This window comes from Fonsecaea monophora (assembly GCF_001642475.1).
Source record: "Fonsecaea monophora strain CBS 269.37 chromosome Unknown Scaff196, whole genome shotgun sequence".
In the NCBI taxonomy this organism is placed as follows: Eukaryota; Fungi; Ascomycota; class Eurotiomycetes; order Chaetothyriales; family Herpotrichiellaceae; genus Fonsecaea; species Fonsecaea monophora.
In genome coordinates this window covers 1-26,730 of record NW_019174127.1, presented here as the reverse complement: position 1 = coordinate 26,730, position 26,730 = coordinate 1, and the positions used below count along the sequence as shown (strand labels likewise).

The following is a 26,730-nucleotide window of genomic DNA, read 5'->3' as shown; positions in this document are numbered from 1 at the left end:
ACACCCCACTTACCAATCCTGGCTCGCTCGCAGGTGAGCAGCGCCATAGACAGCGCATATCGCTCTAGAGGGACGAAGCTCAGTCACAGTGGATGTTCCGGAGAGGGACATGTTCATCGCGTACATGGTCTTTGCCATCGCGCTCGTCGACGTCCAGCACACATCGGGGGGTCGACCTAGCCAGAGTGACGGGTGTTTCCGGTCAGCACTCACCTGGGTCGAAAAGATCCTTACATACTCAAAGAGTGACATTGAAACCCTCCGAACGGTGCTCCTGCTGGCACAGTTTGTCGCACTGTCTCCGTCCCGAGGAAGCCTTTGGCACCTCACAGGCTTCGCGCTGCGTCTTTGTATCGACGTGGGCCTCCACTGGGAGACCGAGTTACAGTGTCTCAACATGGGGGCGGAGGTGTTGAACGACCGCAGACGCCTCTGGCACTCGACGTATCATTTCGACCGGCTGCTGTGCATCACGCTCGGCCGCCCGTTTGGCATTCTCGACGAAAGCACACGTGTCCAGCTCCCGAATCCCTGGACCGGGTACGGCCGTCAAGGCCTGGGACAGCAACGAGATGACGAGTTCGACATCCACACCCATCGGGCGCACAACCATCTATTCACCCTTGCGAGACTCGAGTCGGAAATCAAGCATGTCCAGCACAGCCAAGTGTGGACGCTGAGACCGGCATACCCGCGGCCCAACTGGACGTCCTGGCTGCAAGACATCCTTCCGCGGCTGCAAGAGTGGAACACGACCATCCCGGAGCCTGGCAAAGCGCATCCGTCCTCCATCTTCGCCTCCCAGGCCTACTGGGCCGTGACGTACAACAACGCGATCCTGCTGCTGTACCGCCCACAGGCGGGGAGCGTGTTCTACCGCTCGGCAGAAGAGGTTGTCACGTCGTTCGACGCGTCCTGCAAGGTTATCGCGGGCCTGAAAGTGCTGCAGCGCGAGGGCCGGGTCGAGATGCTGTGGAAGTCGGTGCACCACCTGTTCATGGCCGGGCTAGGCGTCGTCTACGGCCTGTGGCACTCCAAGGAGATCCGGGAGCGAAACCCCGTGGCCAGAAGCATCGCCACCCTCCAATCCTGCGCCTCCACCCTGGCCGCCATGTCCGAGACGTTCCCCGGCGCCGCGGGCTGTCGGGACGCGTTCGACGCGCTGTCATCAACCACGATCGACTGGCTAGTCACCAGGGACATTGAGGAGGTGCACCAGAACCGCGTCGACTTTGAGAACCACGTCCGCGCCTTGACCAGGCAGTTGCAGCTTTCGCTCAATCGCTCCCGCTCCCGTCCCGGCGAAAGCGACAGCGACGGCGTCGGCGCAGGCCATCTTCGTGCCATCGCCACCGTCGACGAGGATGACGACACCAGCAATACCTTTGACGACCTCGGCGAACTGCTCAGTACGGCGGCCCAGTGGCCTGACTTGGGCGAGTTCAGCTTTATCAGCGAGCTAGCCTAGTTAGCTAGATAGCTGTACACGAGCATGAGCAGTGTCACAACTGTGATATTAAACAGTGACAGTGAACAGCTAGAGTGGAGAGGGTAGAGATGTATATGCATATAGAACCGGGGTAAAGATCCACTCCAAGGAGTCGGGATCAGGACATGGAATGGCCCCCTGGCTCGATCTGAGGCTGGCACATACATCGAGAAACATAAAAGATACACATAACCTTGGTCGGATTGAGCGTTCAATAACAATATATAACGCTTCTACCGATCGCTAGATTAGCCTGGCTGTATGACCCTCTATAAGAAGAGATTTTCCAATCAAGCAGGCTATATATCGGTGATCTCACGACCCCTTAACTAACGAGCTGGAGTGTGCCTGCGATATCCGCCTCCCTCGAAGGCCCGTCGTCCACGATGGATTCGTACGTCAGGGGTTTCTGCACGAAGCGCGCGTCGACCAGACCTTGCTGCCACCGACCAAATGACTCACGCGGGATGGTGGTGGTGGTCCACATGCCGGATCGACGGAACGAATTGACCACCTCGACAGCAACGTCGATGGGAGCTTTGGGGAAGAGCTCGGCGAGCTCGTCGCGGAAGAGGTTGGCGTCGCGCTGCAGCACCCACTCGATGCCCTTGTTCAGCCCGAGGCAGAATCTCCTCTGCATGTCCCGCAGGTGCGGCGTCACGGTCGCCGTTTCGCGGTAGTAGACACTCCAGGGGACTTCGCCCTGCGTGACCATTTCCATGGCGACCGAGACGTTGGAATTCTGCGCCGCCATCGTCCTCGCAGAGAGGTTGTCGGTAACGAAGAAGTCGCCCATGCCCCCCTGAAACAGGTTTCCGAGCATGACGCCGTGCAGGTCTTGGATGAAGTCCACCTTTGCCGGGTCGATCCCGTTTTCGCGCAGCAGCATCTTGAAGAACAGGCCGACGCTGGCTCCGCCGATGGACTTCATCAGGACCGTGTTCCCGACCACGTCAGCCAGGTCGAACTTTGTGCCACAGCTCGTGCGTCTAAGTAATGCCAGAGGGCAGCGATTCGCAATCTGAGCGAACACGGTGTAGTCTTGTACCCGGCCACGGTACATGGACGGGACCCAGATTCCACCAAGCGCCATATCAGCAGAGCCGTCGGCAAGCGCGTCGAGAACACCATCCCACGGCGTGGGGATTGTGGTAGTGACATCAAGGCCTTGCTCGATAAAGAATCCATGCCGGTCGGCAATGTATTGAGGGAGGTAGTTGATGTTGTAGCCCGTAGCGGTGAGGCGGAATGGCTCCATTGTTTTGTTACTGTCGTCTCTTTTCCACGAACTCGGCAATGGATGTGATGTGTTTCCAATCTGTGTGGTCAATCCAATACTCGGGCTCGAGCTATGTTTAGAGGCGGAGGGGAATCGTCTATTCCAGTGTCTCCAGCCACCGTCCAAATAAATAGTCCCCCACCAGCATGGACCCAAGCAGCAGTTGCCAGTGAACAAGCTTCACGGCAAAAGCAGACGAAAAACTCTTTGACTCCGATAGCAACTTACTGTATACTTGTTTGTAGGTATCTTTGAGATAATCAGATCGGAAAATCCCGACTCCTTGCAGCGTGAGATAGTCAACCAGTCGAGATCGGCATATCCCGATTCAGCACAGCCACAGATTTCGAAGGGCACTTGGGTTGTTGATTTGCGCAGTACAGGCTGTGGACCAATAATGAAGGGTTTATACTATCATTCACGCCATCGAAGTGTGCAGAGGGAAGGGCTCAAGCATTCCAAGCTCAGCCAGACTCGGTCTGTAGTCGGATCGAACCCCAGAGTTTGACCACGGTACCTCGTAAGCTGCTCCATGTACCGCCTTACATCGGCCGTTGAAATGTCGACGAGTGTTCAATGCGAGGTGGCTACCATGTCGAGGGTCAACAATGGTATGCCCTGTAGGGTCAACGAGACATTAAGTCTCTAAGGTTGGTGTATCTCAATGGGTACAAGAACAAGGCTGACTGTACGTGCCCAATAGAAACTGATCCATTAGCAAGTACTAAAGCAGCCCTAGTGGCGCCATTTTCTTGCTTTGCCCAATTAGGAAATTTAGACGAATCAACCACTAATCCGATCCGAAACTTTTTGACGTAGCGACCTCGAAGGAAATCCAGTCTACGGCGCAGTCTGAGACGAACACTGCGCTCACCCAGGGTCTCGTTCTTCTCCTGTCTGGCTCTGAAGGACGCTTGGGAAGACTCCAATATGTGTCATGGCTCTCTCGGACACGCGCAACTATGTCCTTGCCATCGAGAATAACAAGCAGGAAGCCGAAGAAATCGCAAGGTCGGCGGCGCAAAGTAAGTCTGCACATGCCTCGATGGGACTGGACGGTGGTACTGACAGCCAAAGAACTCGAGAGTCGCCAGACCACCTTGATTGAAGTCGTCCAGTCACTCGGCGAGTACATCAACGACAATGACGAGAAAATCCGGGCCCGAGCCATCTCCTACCTGGTTGCTGTCATTTCAGCGCTCCCTCCAAAGTACCTCTCCAGACAACAGATACAGGTGCTTTGCCAGTTTTTCTGTGATCGCATCGAAGATGGAGGGGCACTTGATGGACTGTCCAAGCTACAGGGTCTCGAAAGATTTACAAATGAGATGGCTCAAACCGTCGTGAGAGCGTGAGTGCGGACCACGTTCCAGCTATCCAGGACTCACCTGAAAGTGGTCCAAGGTTGTCTGGCAGCGGGACTGTGCGACCGGGCTTGGCTGACAGGCATGCTAGGATATTTGAACATTTCACGGACTTGCAGACACGCAACCAGGCTGGCAGGTACCGCATCCTCCAGCTCCTGAACGAACTCTTGGATCACCACCGCAAAGGTAGGATTAGGTGACCCTTTGCACTGGATAGCGCGCTGACCCATTTGCAGCCATAAGGGACATGGAGGATGAGTCCCTCGTGGGCATCACGGATTTGGTGGCAGGTGAAAAGGATCCTCGAAATCTGATGTTGATCTTCTCCATGCTCAGGGTTCTCATGGTTGAATGGGACATCAGAGATCATGCACAAACCATGTTCGATTCGGTATATGCCTATTTTCCCATCACATTTCGGCCGCCCCCAAATGATCCCTACGGTATCACAGCTCAGGATCTGAAGGACAGACTACGGGAATGTCTGGCTTCTACCGGAGTTCTAGCGCCCTACACCTTTCCCAACATGCTGGATCGCCTCGACTCTACTTCCCCCACCGTCAAGAAAGATTGCCTGCAGACTCTGGCCGCCTGTGCCACCAATTATGACCCCGAGACTCTGGCCCAGTTCTCAATACCCCTCTGGGATGCCGTCAAGTTTGAGGTACTGCAAGCCCAGGAGCCGGAGCTGGCCGAAGAAGCGCTGCACGTCCTTAAAGGTATTGCTGCCTGCTTATCCGCCACTGTTAAGACCTCTCAAAATCCCACCACGTCGCCACTACATCAATACCTGTCGCCTATCAAAAAGGAATGCCTGGAACATCTGCAAGAGCCGGCGACACGCCAGGCGAAAGCTTCTGGGGACATTTTGAAAGCGGTGTCATCCGCCTCGGTCCAAGCTTTCGAAGTTGTGGTCGAAACTGTTGGACCAGCACTGTTAGGTATCTATCAGTCTTCGGCGGGCTTGGTGCAACAGCGAGCGATCTTGGAGGTTGCCAACCAATTGTTCGAAGCTGCCATTGAAGTCTATGGGTCTTGGACATCTCCAAGCTCTAGAAATTCCGAAGGGCGACAGAATCTTGTCGGAGAATACAAGGACAAATTTGTGACCCTATATAGCCAAGCCTTGATGGGGACGGTCAAGGAAGAGGTGTCATTCCGGTTGACGGCTGCTAACGGGCTGTTGCTGGTCTCAAAAATGAACTCGGTGCTTGCAGATGACGAGATCGGTCTTTTCGTCCAATATTTCGATGATATTGTCCTCAAAGAGGAGTCCTACGGTCGCGACGAACTGAAAAGGAAAGCCATGACGGCCTTGGCCGAAATATCTCAATTCAAGCCTAGTTTGATCTCCAATATCTCATTCCCAGCTTTCATGGCACGCTTACCTGACTCTGAAGAGGGAGCCCGTACCGCTGATTCCAGCTCTGTGCTTGAAGGGTTGGCGGAGATCAGCCTCGAAAAGGAATTGCTGGGAACGCTGATGAGACGCCTTCTGAACAAATTGGACATCCTTTTCAGCTCCAGTCAGGGCCCACCGTATCCCTACACCTGCCAAATCTTGGGTACAGTCCTGTACGTTCTGAATCGCAGCGTCTCGGAACAGAAGGCAACATTGGATGCGTATTTCGAACGGGTGGTCGTGGGACTCTCCCGAAGGATATCAGGCGTCAATCACGGTCCGCTGGCGCATGAGAACGTGCTGGATCTACTTGGACGGATCATGAATTTGATCGTCCGACACTCTGCGGAAGCGGCAGTTCAGCAAACTGCAGAAAACTTCTATTCCTTCTTCACTCAATCATCAGCCGGCGAGGGATCTCACAGCCTCGTCCACTTAGTCAATCAGCCTACACGGACCATCCTCTCGACGTGGCTTCTGGCAGCTGTTCCCAGAGGCTCGAACTCCTCGCTGCTCACAAAAGACCAGATTCCCCAGAGTATCCAAAACTTGGTGTCTTTCGCTTCAAACACTCACAGTGCGGCAGTCACCCAGAGTTGTCTTTCTCAAGTTTCTCTCTACGTCAACAAGCATATGGCAACCGCCGATCTGGGGTATATTGACCAATTAGTCTCCCAGAAACTGTCGGCGCTCAAGGACGAACCTATGGATGAAAGTAAAACGCCCGACTTTGACATTCGCCTCCTCTTTGCCCTCTTCAAAGCTCTAATACTCCGAGTTTCCCCACGGACGAACGAGTACCTGGCCAACCTCGTCGAACTCCTTGATTCGAAGCAGTATCCACACCAAGTCTCTCAGCTGGCAGCCCGAGGTTTCGCCACCATTCTGGCGGCTGATGACATTTTGTGCAAGCAGAATGGAGCGCAGATCAGGTTGCTTGCTCCTCAGCGCGTCTTCCAGACGTTGACGCCAATGATTTCCGACAAGTTCAAGACGTCACAGTCAGCCTTTGAAAAAGAGAATTTCCTCGTGGCAATGAGTGGCATAATGGCGTCTGTGCCTTCGGAGATTGTGATGCCGGAGCTTCCGACCCTTTTGCCCCTTCTTTTGCAGTCCTTGGACATTGCAGATCAGACCGTCAAGATTGCGACTTTGGAAACGTTCGCGGTTGTCATATCAAACAATCCCTCTGCGCTCGAAGAAAGCGGCCACATACCGGCTCTGGTGAAGCGACTTATCGCTGTGGCGACGCTGACGAAATCCAAAGCAGCCGGTCCTGTGAAATCAGCCTTCCCAGAGAAAGGACTTACACCCGTACCTCCAACAAATCTGCCAAAGACCCGACGTTTGGCGGTCCGCTGTCTTGCTCTGATGCCCAAATATATCTCAGCAAGCGCATCCCGAGGCAATCCTTTGATTCCACTCAAGCGCGAAGTCCTGCATGGGCTGACGAATATCTTGGATGACACGAAGCGTGATGTGAGGAAGGAAGCTGTTGATGCTAGAGCTGCGTGGCTGAGAGAAGTTGACGATGCTAATGATGATGATGTATAGACATGACTCTGTGGCGTAGCAGGGAGGGAATGAGTATATAGAATCAACTACTGATCAGAACTAGAGGGGCGGGGAATGATCGGTCAATACATGAAGGGGGGACGCGATGACTAGACTACTGGATCAATAGTACAAACGTGTAAGTAATCAATGCCCTGCACATGCAACAAGTTCAGGGTTGCAGCCTTGCGTGGCGTGCGTGACAGCCTCGTGGGGGTGGATTACATAAGTCACATTTTGCGGAGAAATGTTTTTACCCTGTCGAAGAATCGCAGGCAGAAAAACGGCCTCTTTGCCAACTCCAACAATCTACGCAGACGCTCTGATGACCATGACCCGATAACAGTACTGTCCTTCGTTCAAGAAGTGTGTCGACTGCAAAGGACCAAGAGATCGCCTCGATCAGGCGCGGATTTCGTCACCAGGTGAATTCCACTCCCACCAGAGAATCATACCATCTTCGACATGTCTGAACCGCGGTCCAGCGAACCCCGTATCAAGTCTCACAAAAGAAACACTGCACACCGCAGACGTCGCGACGATGACGACTTTGACGAGCGGTGGGGCGACGAGGAGGTCGTGGAGGAGGAGGAACAAGAGGCTGCCGAAGGCGAATTCGCGGAATCCTCTGCTAAACGGCTGAAACTCTCTGACGGCTCGGCATCGCACCGAACACGGAACGATACACCTCCTCCTCAGACGGACGAAGAAAAGGCCCAGAGAGGAAGAGAAAAGGATGCGAAGGAACGAGACGAGTTTGCGAAGCGGCTGGCGAAGCGGGACGAAGAGCGGGCAAAGAAAATTGTGGAAGACAGGTCAGCCGCCAAGGACAGTGCGACGGCTCAGCGACGCGCGTTGGCCGACGACGCATCGGCGAGAGAGGCGGCGATGCCAGATCTGAGAATCCGCTCCAGACAGGACTACCTGAAGAAGAGAGAGGCGGAGAGACTAGCGCTGCTGCGCAAACAAGTCGCCGAGGAGCAAGTGGAACTCAGAGACAACCCAGATCTGTCCAGACGAGAAAAGGAAGAATTCGCACGCAACAAGGAAATTCTGCGCCTCGCGGAGGAGAGGCTGGCCATCGACGATCACCTCGACGGCTATGCTCTTCCTGAGGACTACATCACCGAAAAGGGCAAGATTGACAAGCGGAAAAAAGAGCAGGCTCTATACCAGCGTTACGTTGATCGAGACGAGGCCGGGAGAGAACGGTATGTGACCGAGCACGAGGAATGGGAGAAGGAGCAGACCAAGAGGGCCGAGGCCCAGATTAAGAAAGCCGAATATGTCGACGAGGGCGAGTACACGTATGTCTTCGATGAGAGCCAACAAATGCAGTTCATCATGTCGGACACCCTGCAAGGAGACAAAGGTATGACCAGGGAGCAGAGGGAGATGCAACAGAGGCTCAGCGCTGCAGAGGCAAAGGCCAAGAGCATCGAGGAAACGAGAAAGAGTCTGCCCATCTATCAATTCCGGGACCAGATCATCCAGGCGGTCAAAGATCATCAGGTCCTGATTATCGTGGGTGAAACAGGAAGCGGGAAGACAACTCAGCTCCCGCAGTATCTCCATGAAGCCGGCTTCACGAAAGGCGGCATGAAGATTGGGTGCACGCAACCCCGGAGAGTGGCTGCCATGTCGGTCGCCGCAAGAGTAGCAGAGGAAATGGGAAAGCGTTTGGGAAATGAAGTCGGCTATGCTATTCGGTTCGAGGACAACACCAGCGACAAAACCGTCCTAAAGTACATGACGGACGGTATGCTGCTGAGAGAACTTCTGACAGACCCCGAACTGTCTCAGTATTCGGCACTTATGATTGACGAGGCGCACGAACGGACAGTGAGTACCGACATTGCATGTGGGCTGCTGAAAGACATTGCGCGAGCGAGACCCGATCTGAAACTCCTGATTTCCTCCGCCACCATGGACGCCAGGAAGTTTCAGAAATACTTTGACGATGCGCCCATTTTCAACATTCCCGGCAGGAGATACGCGGTGGACATACATTATACGGCCCAACCAGAAGCCAACTATCTGGCTGCAGCGATTACCACGGTCTTCCAGATCCACATCACACAGGGAACAGGAGACATACTTGTTTTCCTGACTGGGCAGGAGGAGATCGAAGCAATGGAAGCCAGTCTCCAAGAAACAGCTCGGAAGCTAGGAAGCAAGATCAAGGAGATGATCATCTGTCCCATCTACGCGAATTTGCCAACAGACCTACAGGCCAAGATTTTTGAGCCTACGCCAGCCGGGGCACGCAAAGTGGTGTTGGCCACCAACATCGCGGAAACGTCGCTGACTATCGATGGCATTGTCTATGTCATCGATCCAGGCTTCGTCAAAGAGAATCAGTACAATCCACGTACAGGTATGGAATCCTTGGTCGTTGTCCCCTGCAGTCGGGCTTCAGCGGGTCAACGCGCCGGTCGTGCCGGTCGAGTTGGTCCTGGCAAATGCTTCCGACTTTACACTGCTCAAGCATATAAGAATGAACTCGAGGAAAACACGACACCAGAAATACAGAGAACAAACCTTTCTGGAGTCATCCTCCTGTTGAAAAGTCTTGGGATCAACGATCTTCTCGACTTTGATTTCATGGATCCGCCCTCGACCGACACCATCGTCCGTGCCGTTGAGCAGCTGTATGCGCTGGGTGCCCTGAACAACGCTGGGGAGTTGACAAAGATTGGTCGTCAAATGGCCGAGTTCCCGACAGACCCCATGTTGGCGCGTGCAATCCTAGCGGCAGACAAATACGGATGCGTGGAGGAGGTTCTTTCGATCATCGCAATGCTTGGAGAAGCATCGGCACTCTTCTTCCGTCCCAAGGACAAGAAAATCCACGCCGACAGTGCCAGGGCCAGATTCACCAACAAGGACGGCGGTGATCACCTTTCACTACTGAACATCTTCAATGAATGGGTCGACTCCGACTACAGTTTTGTGTGGGCCAAGGAAAACTTTCTCCAGCAGCGTAGCTTGACTCGAGCGCGCGATGTTCGAGACCAGCTGGCAAGGCTGTGCGACCGGGTCGAGGTGGACGCAAGTAAGACTTGCGGCGGCGCTTCAAACATTGAACCGGTGCAGAAAGCTATCACGGCGGGCTTCTTCCCCCACTCGGCTCGACTGCAGCGAGATGGACAGAGTTACCGCACGGTCAAGAACGGGCAAGTTGTCTACATCCATCCCTCGAGCGTCCTTAACGAGAGTCGGCCGAAATGGGTCATCTACCACGAACTGGTCTTGACAAGTAAGGAGTACATGCGCAGCTGCATGCCTTTGAAGCCGGAGTGGCTGATTGAAGTGGCGCCCCATTATTATAAGAAACAGGATCTGGAGAGTCTGGGCGTGGAGAGGAAGGTTCCCAGGGGAGAAGGCAAGGCTCAGAGTAAGATATGACGGGGTGGGAGGTGCTGCGATGAGACGAGACATGCACATATGTATTTACCAACTGTGGAAATGTTTTCTTCACAGAGATCACCAGCTAATTGAGATCTTCCCCTATTCTTCGCTGAAATCAATCCCAGCCCATCGACGAGGCTGAAGTTCAGCCTGATGATGCCAGCCTCGTCCCTGCCAAGCCCCACATGCGCCGCGCCGTGCCGCAAATCTTCTCGACCATCAGAATAAATTTTTTATTTTGTCCTGATCTTTTTCCTTTTCCGCCCGAGCCGAGAAGAATCACCATGTAAGTCCGTCTCACTTCGTTCTCAAAGGCTATCTTCTGTCCGAACATGTCGCAAGGCTCAGGACCAGTGCCCCATCCGAGCTGCAAGGTCATCCTCGCCGGGACTATCGCGAAGGGACTTTTGGCGGAAATCCAGGCTGGTCTAAAGGAACTCGATCGCAAGCCACATCTGTTGGGGATTCTGGCAAACAATGATCCAGCAGCGAGAGTGTATGCAGATTGGACCGAGAAGACGTGTCGTGAAAAGTAAGTGTCTCTTCCGTCGTCGTTGTCCACTATGACGGCTCCATCTGGGCCACATGGTGGGAGAGCGAGAAGGACTCGACAAGCGAAAATCTGGACCCCTTTCCCATTGTCCTGCCCTCTGAAATACGTCCTGACGTGATCGTAACTGGCAAAAGTGGCTTCGCGTACACGCTCCAAGAAGCGGCAAAGGACTCGGTGGAAGAGGTCGTGCTCGCGGCCAACGCCAACCCGACCTACGACGGCATCATCATCTACTACCCGATCTTCAACAACCGGGGTCAAGACCAGTACATCCAGAACATCGTGTCCCTGGGCAAGGACGTCGAGGGCCTGAGCCACCAGTACATCTTCAACATGTACCAGAACATCCGGTTCCTGGACGAGGCGCAGATGGTCAAGAGCATCCTGCCGTGCACGCCGCTGGCGGTGATCAAGATTCTCGAGTACCTGCACATTTACAACACCATCCTGCCCTACGGCAACAGGCTGTTTGGCCGGACCATCTGCGTCGTCAACCGCAGCGAGGTTGTGGGGCGGCCGCTCGCCGCTCTGCTCGCCAACGACGGTGCCTGCGTCTACTCGGTCGACGTCACGGGCGTGCAGCAGTTTACGCGGGGCGAGGGGATCCGCAAGCGGAAACACGAGGTGGTGGAGAAAGAAGGGTGGACGATTGAGAATTGCGCTCCGCTGTGCGACGTCGTCATCACGGGCGTTCCGGGCGAAGCGTACAAATTCCCGTGCCACCTGTTGAAGGAGGGGGCCGTGTGTATCAATTTTTCCAGCGAAAAGGTGAGTCTTCATCCCCCCCACACGGTCTTCTTGCAATCGGCAATGAAACTGATTTCCGTGCAGAACTTCCCTCCCGAAGTCAAGGAAAAGGCGTCCATCTACGTCCCCGCCATCGGCAAAGTCACCATCGTCGTGCTGCTGCGCAACCTGCTCCGCATCGTGCAGAACCGGCAAGCCCAGGTGACGAAGGAACAACAACATTCCGCCGCTCAGGCATCCGCGGTTGGAGACAGTTTGAGAGTCGAGGCTATCGACAACCATGATACTGTGGCAGACGGGCGAAAAGGAGAAACGGCCCAGAACGGGGTTGCGAGGTAGCTCTCTCTATCCGGTTCTCGCGCGGCTCGCGATTCCTCCATTACCGATACCCGATTACTCAATGTGACATGACAAGTCCAACTTGAAATCGAGTTGAATCGACTCGACATGGAAATCAAATCTGTGAGTTCGATTTCGTGTATATCATCTCGACATACATCCTCTCTCACTCACTCGCGCGAGGAAGGAGTACCGCGGATCGACGGTACTATACTATAGTGCGAGGCACACCTCATATCCCCAGAGTCGACAAATGCAGGCAGACAGGCAGGCAGGCAAGAAAAACAACAGAGGGTCCTTTTCTCGCTTGGCGCCAGATCCCGAATTCTCGATTGGGACGAAACACAGATAGAAATACAAATACAAATACAAATGAAATACAAAGACGTCAGCTCCATTGAGTTTGTGTGTGTGCGTATGTATGTTTGTGGTCAACGAGGCTGCCCACCTACCTGTCGCTCAGTCGGTCGGTCAGCTAACCATTCGTCCGTTTTGATAGAAAAGACTTAGTACGAAATCACTTTAAAAAACCCTTTTTAATAGCCCCAAAGTGTCAGAGGTGGTAAGTACTAAGACTCTCTGGGCCATCTGCTGAGACCCTCCATACGGTTATGTATGAGTGGGGATCGACCCCCGCCTTTCCGGCAGGGGATTTCATGCCGAGGCCACCAATGGCGCAGCAGTACTCCCTATGTGCAAAACAGACGATTACCCGAGGTGTCTTTGGATCTGGGCAGTGTTTTCATTGTATGTGCTGTGTAACCCGGCCTTGACTCTTCCAAAACCAGGAGACAGCAAGATGGCCAGCAGAGTGGACTTCTGAGCTTTCCTGCAAGTTATCTAAACAGAAAAAGCGAGAAAGGTCAATAATTATAATGGGATTCGTTCTCATACATACCCTATTCTTGGACCGTTCGTTAAGGATAGAGGCATTCCGCGTCATTTAACAGCGAGAAGCCTCGGCAAAACCACCCTAGTTCCTGTTTCCTGATGAGCTGGCCCGGCACAATTATAGATAGTAAGCCGGCTCCTGAAAGTCGCAATTGCTTGACCTTTAGATCAGGATTTGCACAGTGCCATCTCTCCAGGGCCGGCCAACAAAAGAGCGCTACCACCTCCAGATCGATCTCGGAGCCTTGATCTTGGGTTCGACGTTGAATCATGGCTTCAAGCAGACTCTCTCAACTTGACATTCCGGAATCGTATGCACAATTGCCTCTCACTCAGGTTCTGGTGTCGCATTATCCCGAATCATCATCGACTGCGACGCCAGTCATTGTTGTCACCTTGAACCGGCCAAAAAGGCTCAATGCATACACGCCGACTATGGCGATTGAGTTGGAAAGAGTCTTCGGGCTCTTGGACCGTGACGAACGGGTCAAAGTAGTCGTTCTGGCTGGGGCAGGAAAGAGCTTCTGTGCGGGAGCCGACCTAGAAGGGGGCCTTTCGGGCGGCGCAGAGGAAGGGAAGGCTCGTGACGCGGACCACAGAGACGGGTAAGCCATGAAGCATCACTCCTGAAACTCGAAATGCATGCTCATGTATACATTCCAACTTCTAGAGGGGGCCGGATATCACTAGCTATTCACCGCTGCTCGAAGCCTACCATCGCAGCTATCCATGGCGCTGCCGTAGGGGTCGGCATAACCATGTGCTTGCCCGCATGCGTTCGGATTGCGTACTCCAAGGCCAAAATCGGGTTTGTCTTTGCTCGGCGGGGCCTCGTCCTGGAAGCTTGCTCGTCTTATTACCTCCCGCGACTGATCGGATTCTCCAAGGCGCTTTACTTGACCACCACGGGCTTGGTCTACCCTGCGGACAGTCCTTATTTCGGCGCACTCATGTCTGAACTGGTCTCGACACCGGAGCAGGTCCTTCCGAGAGCTCTAGAACTGGCTGACGAGGTTGCCAAAAATACATCACTGGTCTCCACCAAATTGATGAGAGAAATGATGTATAGAGGCCCCGATAGTCCAGAGGGCGCGCACTTGTTGGATTCCAAGATCACTCATGAATTGGCTACCAGCAAAGACTTCAATGAGGGTGTCCGGAGCTTTCTCGAGAAGCGGCCACCCCATTTCACAGCGGACGTCCTTCGAGATGCACCCAATGTCTACCCATGGTGGCCTCAGATCGACACCAGCCCTGGAGCTTCGGGGATAAATAAGTCGAAGCTGTGATGTGCCTCATAGCAACCTCCATTCGTATATATTCTCATGCGCATCTTAAAACGCCCAGACAAATCGAGCCTCTTCGGTTTGATTCGCCTTTTCCATCCTGTCGTTATGGGCGGTAGAGCAAATGAGCCCATTCTGCCTTGGATTACTGGTCACGCCGGTACAGAATCTGCGCAGGATTTTGGAGCCAGAAAAAAAATACATTGCGCGAGGCCAGAACTGGTACAAAGTGTCGTAGCACACAATCCAGGTGGTTCTCGGCCACAGCGGGCTCCCCTAGACGCCAGGCGCGCGCGGACCTGAAAGTCAAGCTATTTACGCCCTAGGGATTCAGAAGGCATATAAATTCAAAGGCGACAAGTTCCTGCTGGTGCCGCTTAGTCCAGTGAACTGAACAGCGCAAAGCATTACAGTCGAATCTTTCCTGGCTGGTCTGACATTTCTTTTGTAACTTTTGGGCAAGTAGGGGATCTACCTCTAGTTTTAAAAAAAATAAAAATGAGTCACTATCCTGAGGATAACATCCTCCCCAAATCTAGGTCAGGAAGCAAGGACGAAGAGAAGAGCACCACTGTTGAGGATGTCACGACGATTGATCGAAAAATATTGTCGAAAACCCCAGGACACCGCCGCGGGCCGCATTGTCGTACCCCAATGGGCAGGGAAGCCAAGGTCACGTTCAAAGGTTTGTGACAATAGCAGCAGGCTGTTCTCTGTTCTCTGAGACCATAAAAAAATTGACACAGCGACAACAGACTTGGCTTGTAATCCTGTTGCAGAGCATGCAGTTTGCGCTCTCCTTCTGGCCCGTGCCAACCAACCACTGCAGCCACTTTGCAAACCACCCTTGGCGAGAGAAGTTTGGGGATCCTGCTACTTACCGCACTCTGGTTCATCCCGTCCTACGCCCTAATGCTTCCAGAAAACCGCCCTGGCGTTCGAACTTTACACAGGTGACACCCCACCAGGCACCAACCAGGTGCTCCGTACACCTGCAACTCGCGAGCCAGGTGCCAGGGTCGGAACGACGCCACAACAAATCGATCACATCATGCCAGGTGGCCGGGTTTCTGTCACAAGCCACACGTCACGCCCTGCAGGCAGTCATCACGTCTATCAATGTGACTTGGGTGATGAGACAGGTAACGCAGTATGCCCCTGAGTGGCTGGTGCATGTCTTGTATATTGAGTCCTCACGACCATATGCCGATGCGACCCGAACCCGAGCCTTTCTGCAGACACTCATGGATGCAATGGGTATTCCGCATCTTCGACTGCTAGACCATGTGTTATGTGGGCTGGGGAGGTCTCAGCGTGGAACCGAAGCTATGGAGGAGGAAGCAGCCTGTTGTTTGATGAGTTGTGAGCTTGGTTGTCCTTCGATTACTGTTGTGTAGTGGAGCGCCATATTTTGTCCCCCCGGCCAATTGAGATTGACCATGGATCTTCACACAGATGAAGACTTCATATGCACGTGTCAGCCCCATCCTTGCCGTGTCAATTTGAGCTTTATGTCCTCCCGTAGAAATGCTCTCTTGCCAATATGCGACCTTCCAGGGAAATATCTCCCCGTCCAAACCAACCCAACCACCTCTACTCTGTTGCCGTGGCTTTCTGCATTCCATTCCTGTTGGGAGCCAGCATCCAGTCTGGTAGAGCCCTCATTAAAGTGCCAACCCACATCTTCCTCGGCACAAAGACACTTCCACTTCGCCCGCCGAGGACCTGCTCTACAACCCGTACCGCGACCTCTACGGCCTTGAGAACGGGCTGGCCAGATGATTCGTCTCGTGTAGGACTGATGGCGACCTCCCCGCTATGCCCATTCAGCCATCCACTCATTCCCAGATCCAGATCTTGTCCGCATAATGTTATCAATACCATAGAAATGCAACTGAAGGAAACGGTCCAGAATGGCTTGGCACCGCGACCGCAACTGCGAGCCGGAGCCCCAGCCAATCCCTGTTTCCCTCACCAGGTCGTAAAATCTTCCGGTAAACCAGCCGTCCTTCTCGTCATTATTAACCGTGTGAGAGGGAGAAGAAGAAGCAGTCATGCTCGTGCTCGACGAGGCTATTGACTGTTCCGCCATGGCGCCAGTCCAAACAATCCACAGCCAGAGTCGTCGTCGAGGGTTGGGGCTAATCTGTGGCTGCTCCGCGGACATGTTCATATAGGCAGCGGCGTCGTAAAACGTCAGGATCTGTCGGAGCCGGTTCAACATGACGGGGTTCCACGCAAACAGCCTCGTATGTTCCGTCATCCGGAGATTCTCGATCCCGCACAGCTCGCGAAGCCAGTATATCGCGCAGAGTGTGGCAGCGGCAACTTCAAGTTTCTGCAGCGTGGCAGAATTCATCAGCGTGCGCATCTCCTGGCAAAGTGTCCCAGCAACATCGAGGTGTGCGTAAGAGTTCATCAGCCTCCCGACCGTCATTATCGTTTTCGAGACGGCGTAAACCCACGCCTGACAACTAGGAGAGTTCTGGCTACGAATCTTCGCAATCATATCCATCATTTCTTGGGCGTCAAGGAACAAAGCACGGATGTCACCTTGCAGACAGGAATCCAAGTTTCGGTCTGCATCTGACCTCGATGTCGACAAGTACGGCGATACATCCTCCCACAGAGGCAAGAGCTGTTTTTCGACCCACCCGTCAGGACAGAGGTCAACAGACGCTGTTGAGAAGTTCATGACGGCAGACTGAACCTCGAGGTATATTATACCGATGTAGTGGCGGAGATTGAAGGAGGGATCTGCAAAGACTTCATCCTGGTGCGTGGCCAAGATGTCCTTGAGGACGGTAACGTGTTGATAAAAGGCCTGTGTGTCCCCCAAAGAGCTATCGGCGAAAAGAAGCATCAGAAGCGCACGGTAGAGTCGAGGAATACTGATGTGAGGAGTCGTGGTCATGTATTCTTTGAGAGAGGCCACTCCCCGATACCGCAGTCTGTGTGCTTCATCGAGGTGCGCGCTGTTGGCCGTGACCATGTACCTCGTGGCCGCGATTCGAGACAGATAGCTGTGGTTCGCAATGCTGTCGTACAGATAGGCTTTGCTTTCGGCGATCCACGTCTCGGTGAAAGGACTTTGGTGGGGAACATGCTCTTTCGCTGCCATGCGCAGCTCGACTTCTCTGACAGCCGGAATGACACAGCTCCTCTCAAAGTCGAGAAGCGAGCTGGTCAGGGCCGTAAGCTCCTCCTGGAAGGCAGACGAAGGGCCGAAGTTGCTGTTGCCGTTGCTGTTCAGCAGGACGACGTCGAGCAGGGGCGGGAGGCTGCGGATAGATGATCTTGCCGAGGAAGGAGATGCTTGGGCTGGTCTAGGAGGGACTCTCTCCTTACGGCTGGCGCGGCTGGGGACCACCTTCAGAGGTTTCAACTGAGGATCGACGGCTTCATGGAAGCGGGACGATTCGAGAAGCCGACGGGCATCTTGTCCCTTTTTCCAGCGACGATAGCCGTGGACATGGCGCGTCACCCTCTGGCGGTGTGGGAGAGTGCTCAAGCTCGATGCATCGACGTTTACGAAGGAGAAATCGCCCTGAAATCCCGGACCCGGACCAGGATCGGAAGACATGACATGACTTGGACGGCAGCAAAGATATGAAGCGAAATGAAGTCGAACAAACAGTCACACATCCTCGTCATGGCAAAAGGAAAAGATACAAAGGAAAAGCAAAAGCCACCACTGATTGATCTGCAGTCAGAATGCACAATGCTGCTGTTGAGCTCCTTCGTACGAGGCGACTTGGCGGAAACAACGGGACACTGTGCAGAGGGGATTGTTTGAAGCGGCGACATCTTCTGGCCGACCGAAGCTTTCAGTTTCCGGCAAATGGCCCTAATAGGGGCGTGGGTTGTGAGCCACGCCTCCTGGGGTCGTTCCTGGGGGTGAGTCTTTTTTCGTCCGTGTGGCAATTTCCCATCCTCCAAGAATTCCTGTCGACCGCCTTGCCTGAGGTTGGGGCTGTGGCTGGGCATTGCATTGCGTTGTTTGCCCTGGATGGCTAATGTCTTTTGCTTGCCATGGCCCTTGTAATCTCTCACCGCAGCCTCAAGGGGAAAGGGGACAGCGGTGGTGTCGGTCCAATCACGAATATGCGTTTGCAAAAACGAAAAGCCACCAGGCTGATATGCATATTTTGTGGAGACCTCGAGCACGGCGACCGGCTTAGTCACCTGGTCGACTACGAGAAACTTGTATTTCGGATTCATTTCTCCTCGAGAAGCGTGGGAAAACGTCTTGGCCTCGTCTTCTGAGGCGCGGAGGACAGGATTCTCAAAGGAAAAGACTTTGAGAGAGGTTGGATGGTTGTGATGGAAATATATTTGACGACGCACCATCAGAAGACTAGACTATGCAAAGTGGACGTTCATCACTGCGAAAGACGAGGTCCCAAACAGACCGTTCACAAATATCAACTACTGCCACCCATTGACCATCGCGACGCCAGAAACCGACATCGAAAGAAGTTGATGCTAGGACCGGGACAACTAACGCCTAGTGTGCAAGGACAGCGAAACAGGAAACCCAGATGTCAATCTCAGGGCAGATGCAGCAGATCTTCAAACTCGGGGAGCTCAAGTGAGTCCGGGGTCGGCAACGACTCCGCGCCGCTGCCGTCCATGGTTCGACTCTGGCAGAAGAGGCTCTGGTGGTCGGCATAGACAGACAATGGTGGCGACAAGGGAAAAGCGTCGAATTGCCGAAACTCGGCGGACGGGGGTCTCGGGACTCGGGCAATCGATGCCATCATGTCTTGTTCCGAGAACGTCGAGAAGGCTGCGATCTGAGTGCGGAGGTGTGCGATCTGGCTCTTCAACTTCGTCACGGTTTCAGCTTGCTGGGAGTACGAATCCAGCAGCCGTCGATGTTTCTGGCCGAGCTGCTCCAAAGTCGCCTTGAGATTCCTGAGGTGCTTCTCTTTGCGTTCGCGGAAAGCACGCTGAGACGCTCGGTTTTGAGCTCGACGCCGCTGCATGCCGTCTTCTGTTAGAATTGTGCTTCGACTATCCCGAACATCGCGCAATCTTCTGTCAGACCGCCTCAAAGATACCAAGGCTGGTCTATTTGGGAGGCAATTCGGCAACACCACTTGACTTACCATCTTCGTCCTCGATTCTGCTGGTGGCTCCGAATCCGTGGATGTAGACGTATTGGATTGCTCCACAGCTGAGGCGTCGACATCACCAATCATAGTCAATCCATTCAGGGCGACAGAGCCATCGGCGTCGCGGGAGAAAATGTCTGGGACGTCCAGACTGCCGAACTGGTGGAACTCGTCCAGGAGCTGACACTGGCTGTCAATACTGGCATCTTGCTTTCTGAGACTGTCCCAGACTTACGTCGAGATCGCCAAACTCGCTGGGGTCTACGAGGAACAGTTCCGAGGGAGTGAGTTTCGAGATGTTAGGAAGGCTGTCAATGTGTGAGGTGTCCATGACTTGTCCCGTGTATAGTTGTAGGAAGCTTGACTGTGGAGTGAGAATGGATCTAGGATTGATGGCCTTGGACCCGAGCAAGTGAAGATGTTTGAAGAACTGAAAAAAAACTTATTGAGAATCGAAAAACCCCAAGCTTGATATCAGGTCCCCAGTCCCCAGTCGAGAACAGACCTGGCTTTACATAAGATTTTGCGATTGCGGATCTCGAGAGGGTCTCTTCTTCATTTCGATAATGCCATCACAAACCTCGCAAACCTTGCCCGATAGCCTCTTGTTGTACCAGGTATCCCTGCAGCCTGCAGGGGAGGGCACAAGCATAGCAGTAAAGTGCGCTGAACAAGGGCCACAGGGGGGAGTGGTGCCAAGGGGAAGAGGAGGGGGGCCTTGCTGTCGAGGGATTCCCTTTTAGGAAAGTCCTAGTGGAGGCTTGGCCCCGTCTGCACTAGCGAGCGACCAATGACAAAGGAGCTTTGCTCTTCCGCATGCGGTATGGTGGTATTACATTGCAGGTTATAGCGGCATGTTGGTACTTTACTCGTAGTTTAGTTGGTAGCGAGGTAGGTAGACAAAATGTTCTGCAGGGCAAAAAGGCACGCACGACGATACGCGGGACGAGAAAACACAAAAAAAAACCCTCGCTCGCGGTGGATTCTTCTGCATTATTGACGACCCTCGTAACCCGTGCGGAAACCCCCCCCCCACCCCCCCAGTCCCCTTGAGCCTTGGTGGCCCGCTTCGTGTAAGGAAGTAGGTAGTCAGCTTTTTTCCAGAACATCCCATCCCAACTCCGGCGCGACTGGCACCAGCTCAAAGTCCCCAATCAAAGGCCCGCCCAGTAGTCCCCGAGCTAGCCCTAGCTAGTGGTTGAATTTCGGCTTTCTCGAGGCAATTACCAGAAAAAGACGCAAACTTCGTACGCGAGTCGGCTTAGGTAAGTATAGTACTTGTAGGTAGTTGGTTCTATGAGTGAGTACCTCGTACCTAGTGGGCGTACTAGGGTGTCATCCAACCCCATCTATGTACATACATGACCTCTGTAGCTTCACGCCTCACATCCAAACACATCCGGAGAAGCCAAGTTTTCAAGTCGACCTACCTACCTAACTTATTACCTACCTCCGAGAGGAGCGGGCATATTGGGATGGCCAAGAGGCTGACTGATCACCACTTCCAGTAAAGTTCCACAGCAGATTATCCGCGATAGGAAAGCCACGACGTCATTGAGAAAGAAATACCTTTTCTCGTCCACTCGTAATAAGGGGCGAGAGGGGGTTCCGTATGGCCCCAAGAGGGAAAGTGCCACCCCCCCAACCGCCCGCGCAAGTGCGAGAAATATTGCTGAATCATTCTCTGGGCATCATCGTTATGTACGAGTTCGAAGTCATCGAGATGGGGTCGTTGTCTAACCTCTGGGTTGTTTTTTTGGGCTCTGCGACGCTGGAAATCGCCGTGGACCTGCTACCCCCCTGCTACACACACACACATACCCATGCATCCATGCATGGACACGGAGACTTGGGAGGGAGGGGGTGTGCAGCAACAACCGACAAACGAGATCTCAACAGGTGGCACCCACCTCCTTACCCAGCACCCAGGTAACTCGTATTTCACGAGGCTTTCGGGGCAAGGGAAATGGTTCCCGGGATCATTAGTGCGGGACACAAAAAAAAGTACGAGACACTACTTTTTTACGCAAGGTATGTAGCGAGGTAGGTATATCAAGGCTCGTTGTTGTCTTCCGCACCCGATGAATGAATGGCTAAAGTAGACCTCAACCACACACGCACGCACTAGGGAGCCGCACGAAACATGCATGCTTAGGGGCTGCAGCCGATGTCCAAAGAGCCATCTTCTGGAATTTGAATTAAGCCGCATAATTACCCAGTTACCCAGTCACCCAGGACCCGGACCCGAGACCCAGGACATCTTGCCCGCTCGATTTCATGTTCAGCCCCCAATGTAAACGGCGACTAAGTGTACATACGGGACGATGTATAGGGGACCAGAACGACGCTATTACCTCATCGCAGCATCGCATGCTGTCTGGAACGCTACCGTGCACTCGTTGCCCCAGACCCTTCTTGATAGACCATCTCCCACACCTTGTAAGCTTCACGTGAAACCTTGATATCCGGGATTCAATATGGGGAGGGAGAGACAGAAAAGTCAGCCTCGTAGGAGATATTGGGAGGTAAGGCACCGATCCTCTCCCCGCAAAGTATCTGTGCTTGTGCTCGTATTTCGCACAGATGTTCGCTGCAGTCAGCAAGCCCCATCTTACCTTGGGAGTATTTCCTAAGAGCCCCCTCCCTAAGATGCACGCACGGGCGAGTAGCACTGGCCCGCTTCGGCGATCAACAATGGTTGAAACTGGACCAACGGACGTGTGATGTGCCAGCACTGCAGCAGATGCTAGCAGCTTTTTGGTGGCAGGGCGGCACCGGGCACCGGGGCTCTAGGCTCTGGGCTCTCAGCTCTGGGTTCTGGGCTCTGGGCAAACCCGAATGCAGACTCGCATACCTCGTAGAAGCAACACAGCCGTCGTGCCGCCCAGGCCTCGAGCCCACAAGTGGAAACCATGTGTTTCCGCCTTTGGAAAATGGTCGAAACTAAGGCTTGGCTAGCACATTTACTAGGTCGTTTCAAACATGTGCATTCATTCAGAAGGGAAGCAAAGTGCGCGCTGCCCGCCACCGCCGTCACCACCACAACGACAAAATCCCCTCAATTGGACAGAGCCAGGACAGCGACATTACTCGAGGTACCTCGTCTGCACGCTCGTTTATCGAAAGTTGGACAGACGATGGCTTGCAGCCACGTCCCCCAGAGAGGAAGTGAAGACGTCAACGCCCATTGGAAAGCGAGGAAAACGACACTGCAATGCAATGCAATGCGACGGGGCGCGAAACGCAAAGAATTGGTAGAAAATACTCTCTCCAGAACGCCTCGCGGTCGACGGTTGGATGGCACCATATTCTCTTCTGGGAAATAAATAGTGTCTGTCGCCTGGCCCTTCTCTTATCGTACGAAGTACTTCTGCCCAGTACCCAGTACTAGGCAGGGGCATGCATCCTTGCTCGTTCGCTTTACCCGCATCCCGCCGCGATTGGGCAGCCTCGTGCTTCATGTCTCGTAGTAATAAGCGGCAACTACTACCGTTTATATCCAAGGGGTCTCTCGGGCAGGTCGACGAGCCGAGCAAATACGATACAAGACTTCGTCCTCAAAAGTTGGCTGGTTGGCCACTGCACAACAAGTCGAAAATCGTGCACAAGATCCCCTTGGAATGAACAACCACAGAGCTGTGGCTGGGTTGCGCGCCGAGTCATCAGTCACAAGCAGCATTTCATCCGGCACCTTCAGTATTCCCAGAAACACTAGATCCAGGTGCAGCACGATTTCTATGCGATTTTCTACCTATGTAGATGCGAGATGAACCATCTATAAGACGAACATGCTCACCTCGAAACCCCAGAGTTCGAACTCGTCGAGCGAGCCTCGAGGACCATTTTGATCCTGTCACTCCTCAAACCACAGAAGCCGTTGCTCTTGTCACCCTGTACAGCTCATGGAGGGGCAGACGTGCAAATGTTCGGATAAATCAGTCGCTCATATCTCGACGGCTTGCAGCCCTCCACAAAGAATCTTGATCTTTGACATCAGTTATTAAAGCCACCAGCACTCCCTCCATCACAGCTTCGCCTTATCGCCGACCGCACCGATCTTCAACTTGGGGCCATACTTCTTGAGGACCGACTCGTTGTGGTACTATGCCTGCGTCAGCTTCGACTGCTAATCAATTGTCTCACGGGAAGCGCATCCCGCCGCTCACCTTCCAGAATTGTTTTGAAGCGTCCTTCCCGCACACTCGTTTCAAGATCTTTGCTCCTCCGGGGTGCTCGTCCACAAAGTTTGTCACATCATACACTGCCCCGTCGATGATAACGTACATGCCGTCTTTGGCCGTGGCCGTGTGCTTGGCCACATCGGCGGCGGTGAATGTTTTGGACATGTCGAAAATATAGTGTGAGGTGGCGTGTGCGCGGGGCTGCTTTGCGACCGATGTTTTAGGAGGGAACTTCTTTCGCTTGGCTCTTTGGTCGAGATGGAGGGTGTGAGAATAGCCGTTCAAAGGACAAAAGCACCAGTCGTGTGCCGAGGGCTGTCGCTATGCGGGAAAGCGGAAGGACGGCGGGATGGATTGGCTCAGCGACAAGAGAGTTCGCGATTAGAACAATGGTATATACAATCGCGCAGGAGGTGGTGACAGCGTCGTAGAGTTCTCTATAACAGAGGAAATGAGAAAAACAATCGTCCAAGATGACCGCAGGCGGGAATATTAATCGTCAAGCGTAGAAGCGAGTGATGAACAGCGGCGGGAAAGTTACCGAGGTCCAGAGCTTCGCAGGGGATCCACGCCGAATCCGCGGCCCGGTCAGCCAAGTTCAGAGCGACGCCATTGGATCCCAGCCTGCGCCCGCACTCTGCGCCATACCATATTCAATGTTATGTACTCGGTGTTATTCTACCCAGAGCACATTCCTCCAAGGGTAACCGAATATTTCGAAGTCGCTGACATCTGATACGCGGGGAATTTGCCAGTGGGCAGCTCGATACCGATCGGCTTGGAAGACCATATCTGGTTGGATGGGATCTGCAGTACATACCTCATACGACCATGGGTTATCGTCGACTCATCGCAACGCCCTTGGGAGGTCGAACACGATACAGGGATATCCTGGCCCAAGGCTCTGGTACTGACAGCCTTCCACAAGGCTCTGTTACCAGCATCCCGGCTATATGATTCCCACTCTTTCCTCCTGATTCATTTTCGCTTACTCTGCTTGTTCCGCGTGAGTGATACAGACATCGAATGCTCTTTACATAATATCCCCACTCTAAGCGTTGTGGACTTAGACCGTCAATGAGCGTTGTTCGCGCAAGCCTTGTACGACCTCGTTCGTGGTATTTCGACTCTTCGTCCGAATCTCGATGACATAAGTGCAGTACCTTATCCTGGGTGAACCGCCAACCTCCTCAAAACAAGCCTGACTCACCGGTAGTCAAGCACATGGACTTGTGATCAGCAGAAGATGAGAAAGCCATGTCTAGCTGAGGAGGCTATTGCATTGCAGGTGACACGGGAGCAACCACCCGTCTGCTTTGTAACACATATCCGACGCTGCTCAAATGATGTGCTCATCTCACAAAGAGACACACGGCCCCAGGGTAATAACCGTCGGTGACGGAAGCAATGTAGTAAGTAAGTAGCGCCGCCGTCCCGCATCATCAGTCTTGTTTTCTCGTGTCAAAATTCGCCCCTCTCACCAACAACCACAGCCTTGCTTATTGGACCGGGGCTAGACGATACCACAGGGACTAATCGTCTGGCGTATGCCGCAGCCTTGCAGCTGGGGGCTTTGATCTAGGCTCATTTAGGCATTCGCACCATCCCGATCGGGACTGGGGCGGGAAGATGGGAGGTTTCCCTAGTGGCCGCATACGGCGTCTTCGATGGGCAGGTGGTATAAACAGCGATCAAGGCACCGCATTTTCTTGCGTCTTCTCCGCTGGGAACATTTTTCTCCCCTTTTCCTCTCTCTCCCAAGAGAAGAGAAAAAAAGCTTGGTCTCCCATATTGACGCGATTTCACTTCGAAGAAAACAAATGAAAAGGACGAGATAATATACAAAGGCAATGCTTTTTGATGGTGAATCACCCGCAGAAACAGCACCATGCTCATCGTCACTCGTACGTTTCACCTCCGACAAACTCTCTGCGACGCTGACCTCGCTGATAACAGATTGTGGACGAGGAGGCCGAGCTGGATCTTGGAGATAGCCACATGGACTTTGGCATCTATGACCTCACAGCAGCGACGTCGACGCCATATGTTTCTGGAGCAGGAACCACAGCAGGCACAACGCCATATGAGACGGAGAGCAGTGGATCCTACGTGACCAGTCCGGCGACGACCAACGCCAGATCGTCGAAGCCACGGAGACGAAAAGCGCGCATGAACGAGGTCGATGAAGAAACCCAATCAGTAAGGAATCCCCCATATTCCACTCTCCCCAAACTACACACCCATGTACAGGAGCTCAAAAAAAAAACGAAATCTAATGCCCAAAAAAAAATCCACAGCGTCGTCGAGCCCAGAACAGAGAGTCCCAACAAGCCTACCGGCACCGCCGAGAGGACTATATCCACAACCTGCAGAGCCGGATTGTCGATCTGCACCTGCGCCACCGCGACCTGTGGCAGTCTTATTACTCGCAGGACAGGAGGTTGAGTCTGTTGAGAGAAGTGGCTGCCGATCTCAGCATGGAAGTCAATGTGCTGCGGAGGCGGCAGTCGGAGAGTCAGCAGCATCAGCATCAACAGCAAAATCAGCATCAGCACCAGCACCGGCAACATCATCTCCTACTGACGCCAGATCACTCGGTCTGCCTCGGCGACGAGGGCGATGGGATCACCAGCCTACGAGTTAACGACTCAATCTACGAGTACACTCTGTGTCCATCACACTATATCCAAGGTGATAGCATGGACTTCCCAGCACCGAGCCAGAGCCAGAACCAGATCCAGGGTCAGAATCAAAACCTGCAAGACTGGCTGTCCGGAACAACAGTCACGTATCCTCCCAGTGGTAGTTCCGAGTACATAGACCTGGCGTGATAGAAAACAATTTTTACAGGTTTTGAGAAAGGACAACGGAGAGAAAAGGAAAGGAAGACGCGTATGTGGTAGGAAGGGCGGTTGTAATCTCGACTTGAGCCAGTTGGGTCCATGCTTCTAGGATCAGTAATGAGTTATCGAACGAATATGTATGACAATGTGTGGCGCAGGGCATGCTCGAGATTAAGTCAAGGGGGTGAAACCACAATTCGATTCCATGCCACCATGCCACCATAGCACTCCCTTCAAGACTCAATGGACGCCCAACACTTGATCCACAACC

General features: G+C 53.5%; 8 protein-coding genes across 8 annotated transcripts; 5 read left to right on the top strand and 3 right to left on the bottom strand.

The window, feature by feature from the left end:
• Positions 1 to 1,814: 1,814 nt before the first annotated feature.
• AYO21_11920 (hypothetical protein) lies at positions 1,815 to 2,747 on the bottom strand (the record flags this gene model as incomplete). The annotated part of the gene is made up of 1 exon (XM_022661796.1): positions 1,815 to 2,747. The coding sequence occupies one exon, from the start codon at positions 2,745 to 2,747 to the stop codon at positions 1,815 to 1,817; it is 933 nt and encodes a 310-aa protein (XP_022505901.1).
• Positions 2,748 to 3,705: 958 nt separating this feature from the next.
• On the top strand, positions 3,706 to 7,091 carry AYO21_11919 (hypothetical protein; the record flags this gene model as incomplete). The annotated part of the gene is made up of 4 exons (XM_022661795.1): positions 3,706 to 3,793; positions 3,840 to 4,119; positions 4,224 to 4,321; positions 4,372 to 7,091. The coding sequence occupies 4 exons, from the start codon at positions 3,706 to 3,708 to the stop codon at positions 7,089 to 7,091; spliced, it is 3,186 nt and encodes a 1,061-aa protein (XP_022505900.1).
• A 465-nt stretch (positions 7,092 to 7,556) lies between these two features.
• Positions 7,557 to 10,499, top strand: AYO21_11918 (hypothetical protein; the record flags this gene model as incomplete). Its single annotated transcript, XM_022661794.1, has 1 exon — positions 7,557 to 10,499. The coding sequence occupies one exon, from the start codon at positions 7,557 to 7,559 to the stop codon at positions 10,497 to 10,499; it is 2,943 nt and encodes a 980-aa protein (XP_022505899.1).
• Positions 10,500 to 10,834: 335 nt separating this feature from the next.
• Positions 10,835 to 12,141, top strand: AYO21_11917 (hypothetical protein; the record flags this gene model as incomplete). The annotated part of the gene is made up of 3 exons (XM_022661793.1): positions 10,835 to 11,034; positions 11,100 to 11,823; positions 11,887 to 12,141. The coding sequence occupies 3 exons, from the start codon at positions 10,835 to 10,837 to the stop codon at positions 12,139 to 12,141; spliced, it is 1,179 nt and encodes a 392-aa protein (XP_022505898.1).
• A 1,161-nt stretch (positions 12,142 to 13,302) lies between these two features.
• Positions 13,303 to 14,321, top strand: AYO21_11916 (hypothetical protein; the record flags this gene model as incomplete). The annotated part of the gene is made up of 2 exons (XM_022661792.1): positions 13,303 to 13,637; positions 13,703 to 14,321. 2 exons carry the CDS (start codon positions 13,303 to 13,305, stop codon positions 14,319 to 14,321), a joined length of 954 nt encoding a protein of 317 aa, XP_022505897.1.
• Positions 14,322 to 16,134: 1,813 nt separating this feature from the next.
• On the bottom strand, positions 16,135 to 17,901 carry AYO21_11915 (hypothetical protein; the record flags this gene model as incomplete). The annotated part of the gene is made up of 1 exon (XM_022661791.1): positions 16,135 to 17,901. One exon carries the CDS (start codon positions 17,899 to 17,901, stop codon positions 16,135 to 16,137), a length of 1,767 nt encoding a protein of 588 aa, XP_022505896.1.
• A 967-nt stretch (positions 17,902 to 18,868) lies between these two features.
• AYO21_11914 (hypothetical protein) lies at positions 18,869 to 19,766 on the bottom strand (the record flags this gene model as incomplete). The annotated part of the gene is made up of 3 exons (XM_022661790.1): positions 18,869 to 19,300; positions 19,430 to 19,615; positions 19,671 to 19,766. The coding sequence occupies 3 exons, from the start codon at positions 19,764 to 19,766 to the stop codon at positions 18,869 to 18,871; spliced, it is 714 nt and encodes a 237-aa protein (XP_022505895.1).
• A 5,700-nt stretch (positions 19,767 to 25,466) lies between these two features.
• AYO21_11913 (hypothetical protein) lies at positions 25,467 to 26,447 on the top strand (the record flags this gene model as incomplete). The annotated part of the gene is made up of 3 exons (XM_022661789.1): positions 25,467 to 25,520; positions 25,573 to 25,815; positions 25,914 to 26,447. 3 exons carry the CDS (start codon positions 25,467 to 25,469, stop codon positions 26,445 to 26,447), a joined length of 831 nt encoding a protein of 276 aa, XP_022505894.1.
• Positions 26,448 to 26,730: the final 283 nt, after the last annotated feature.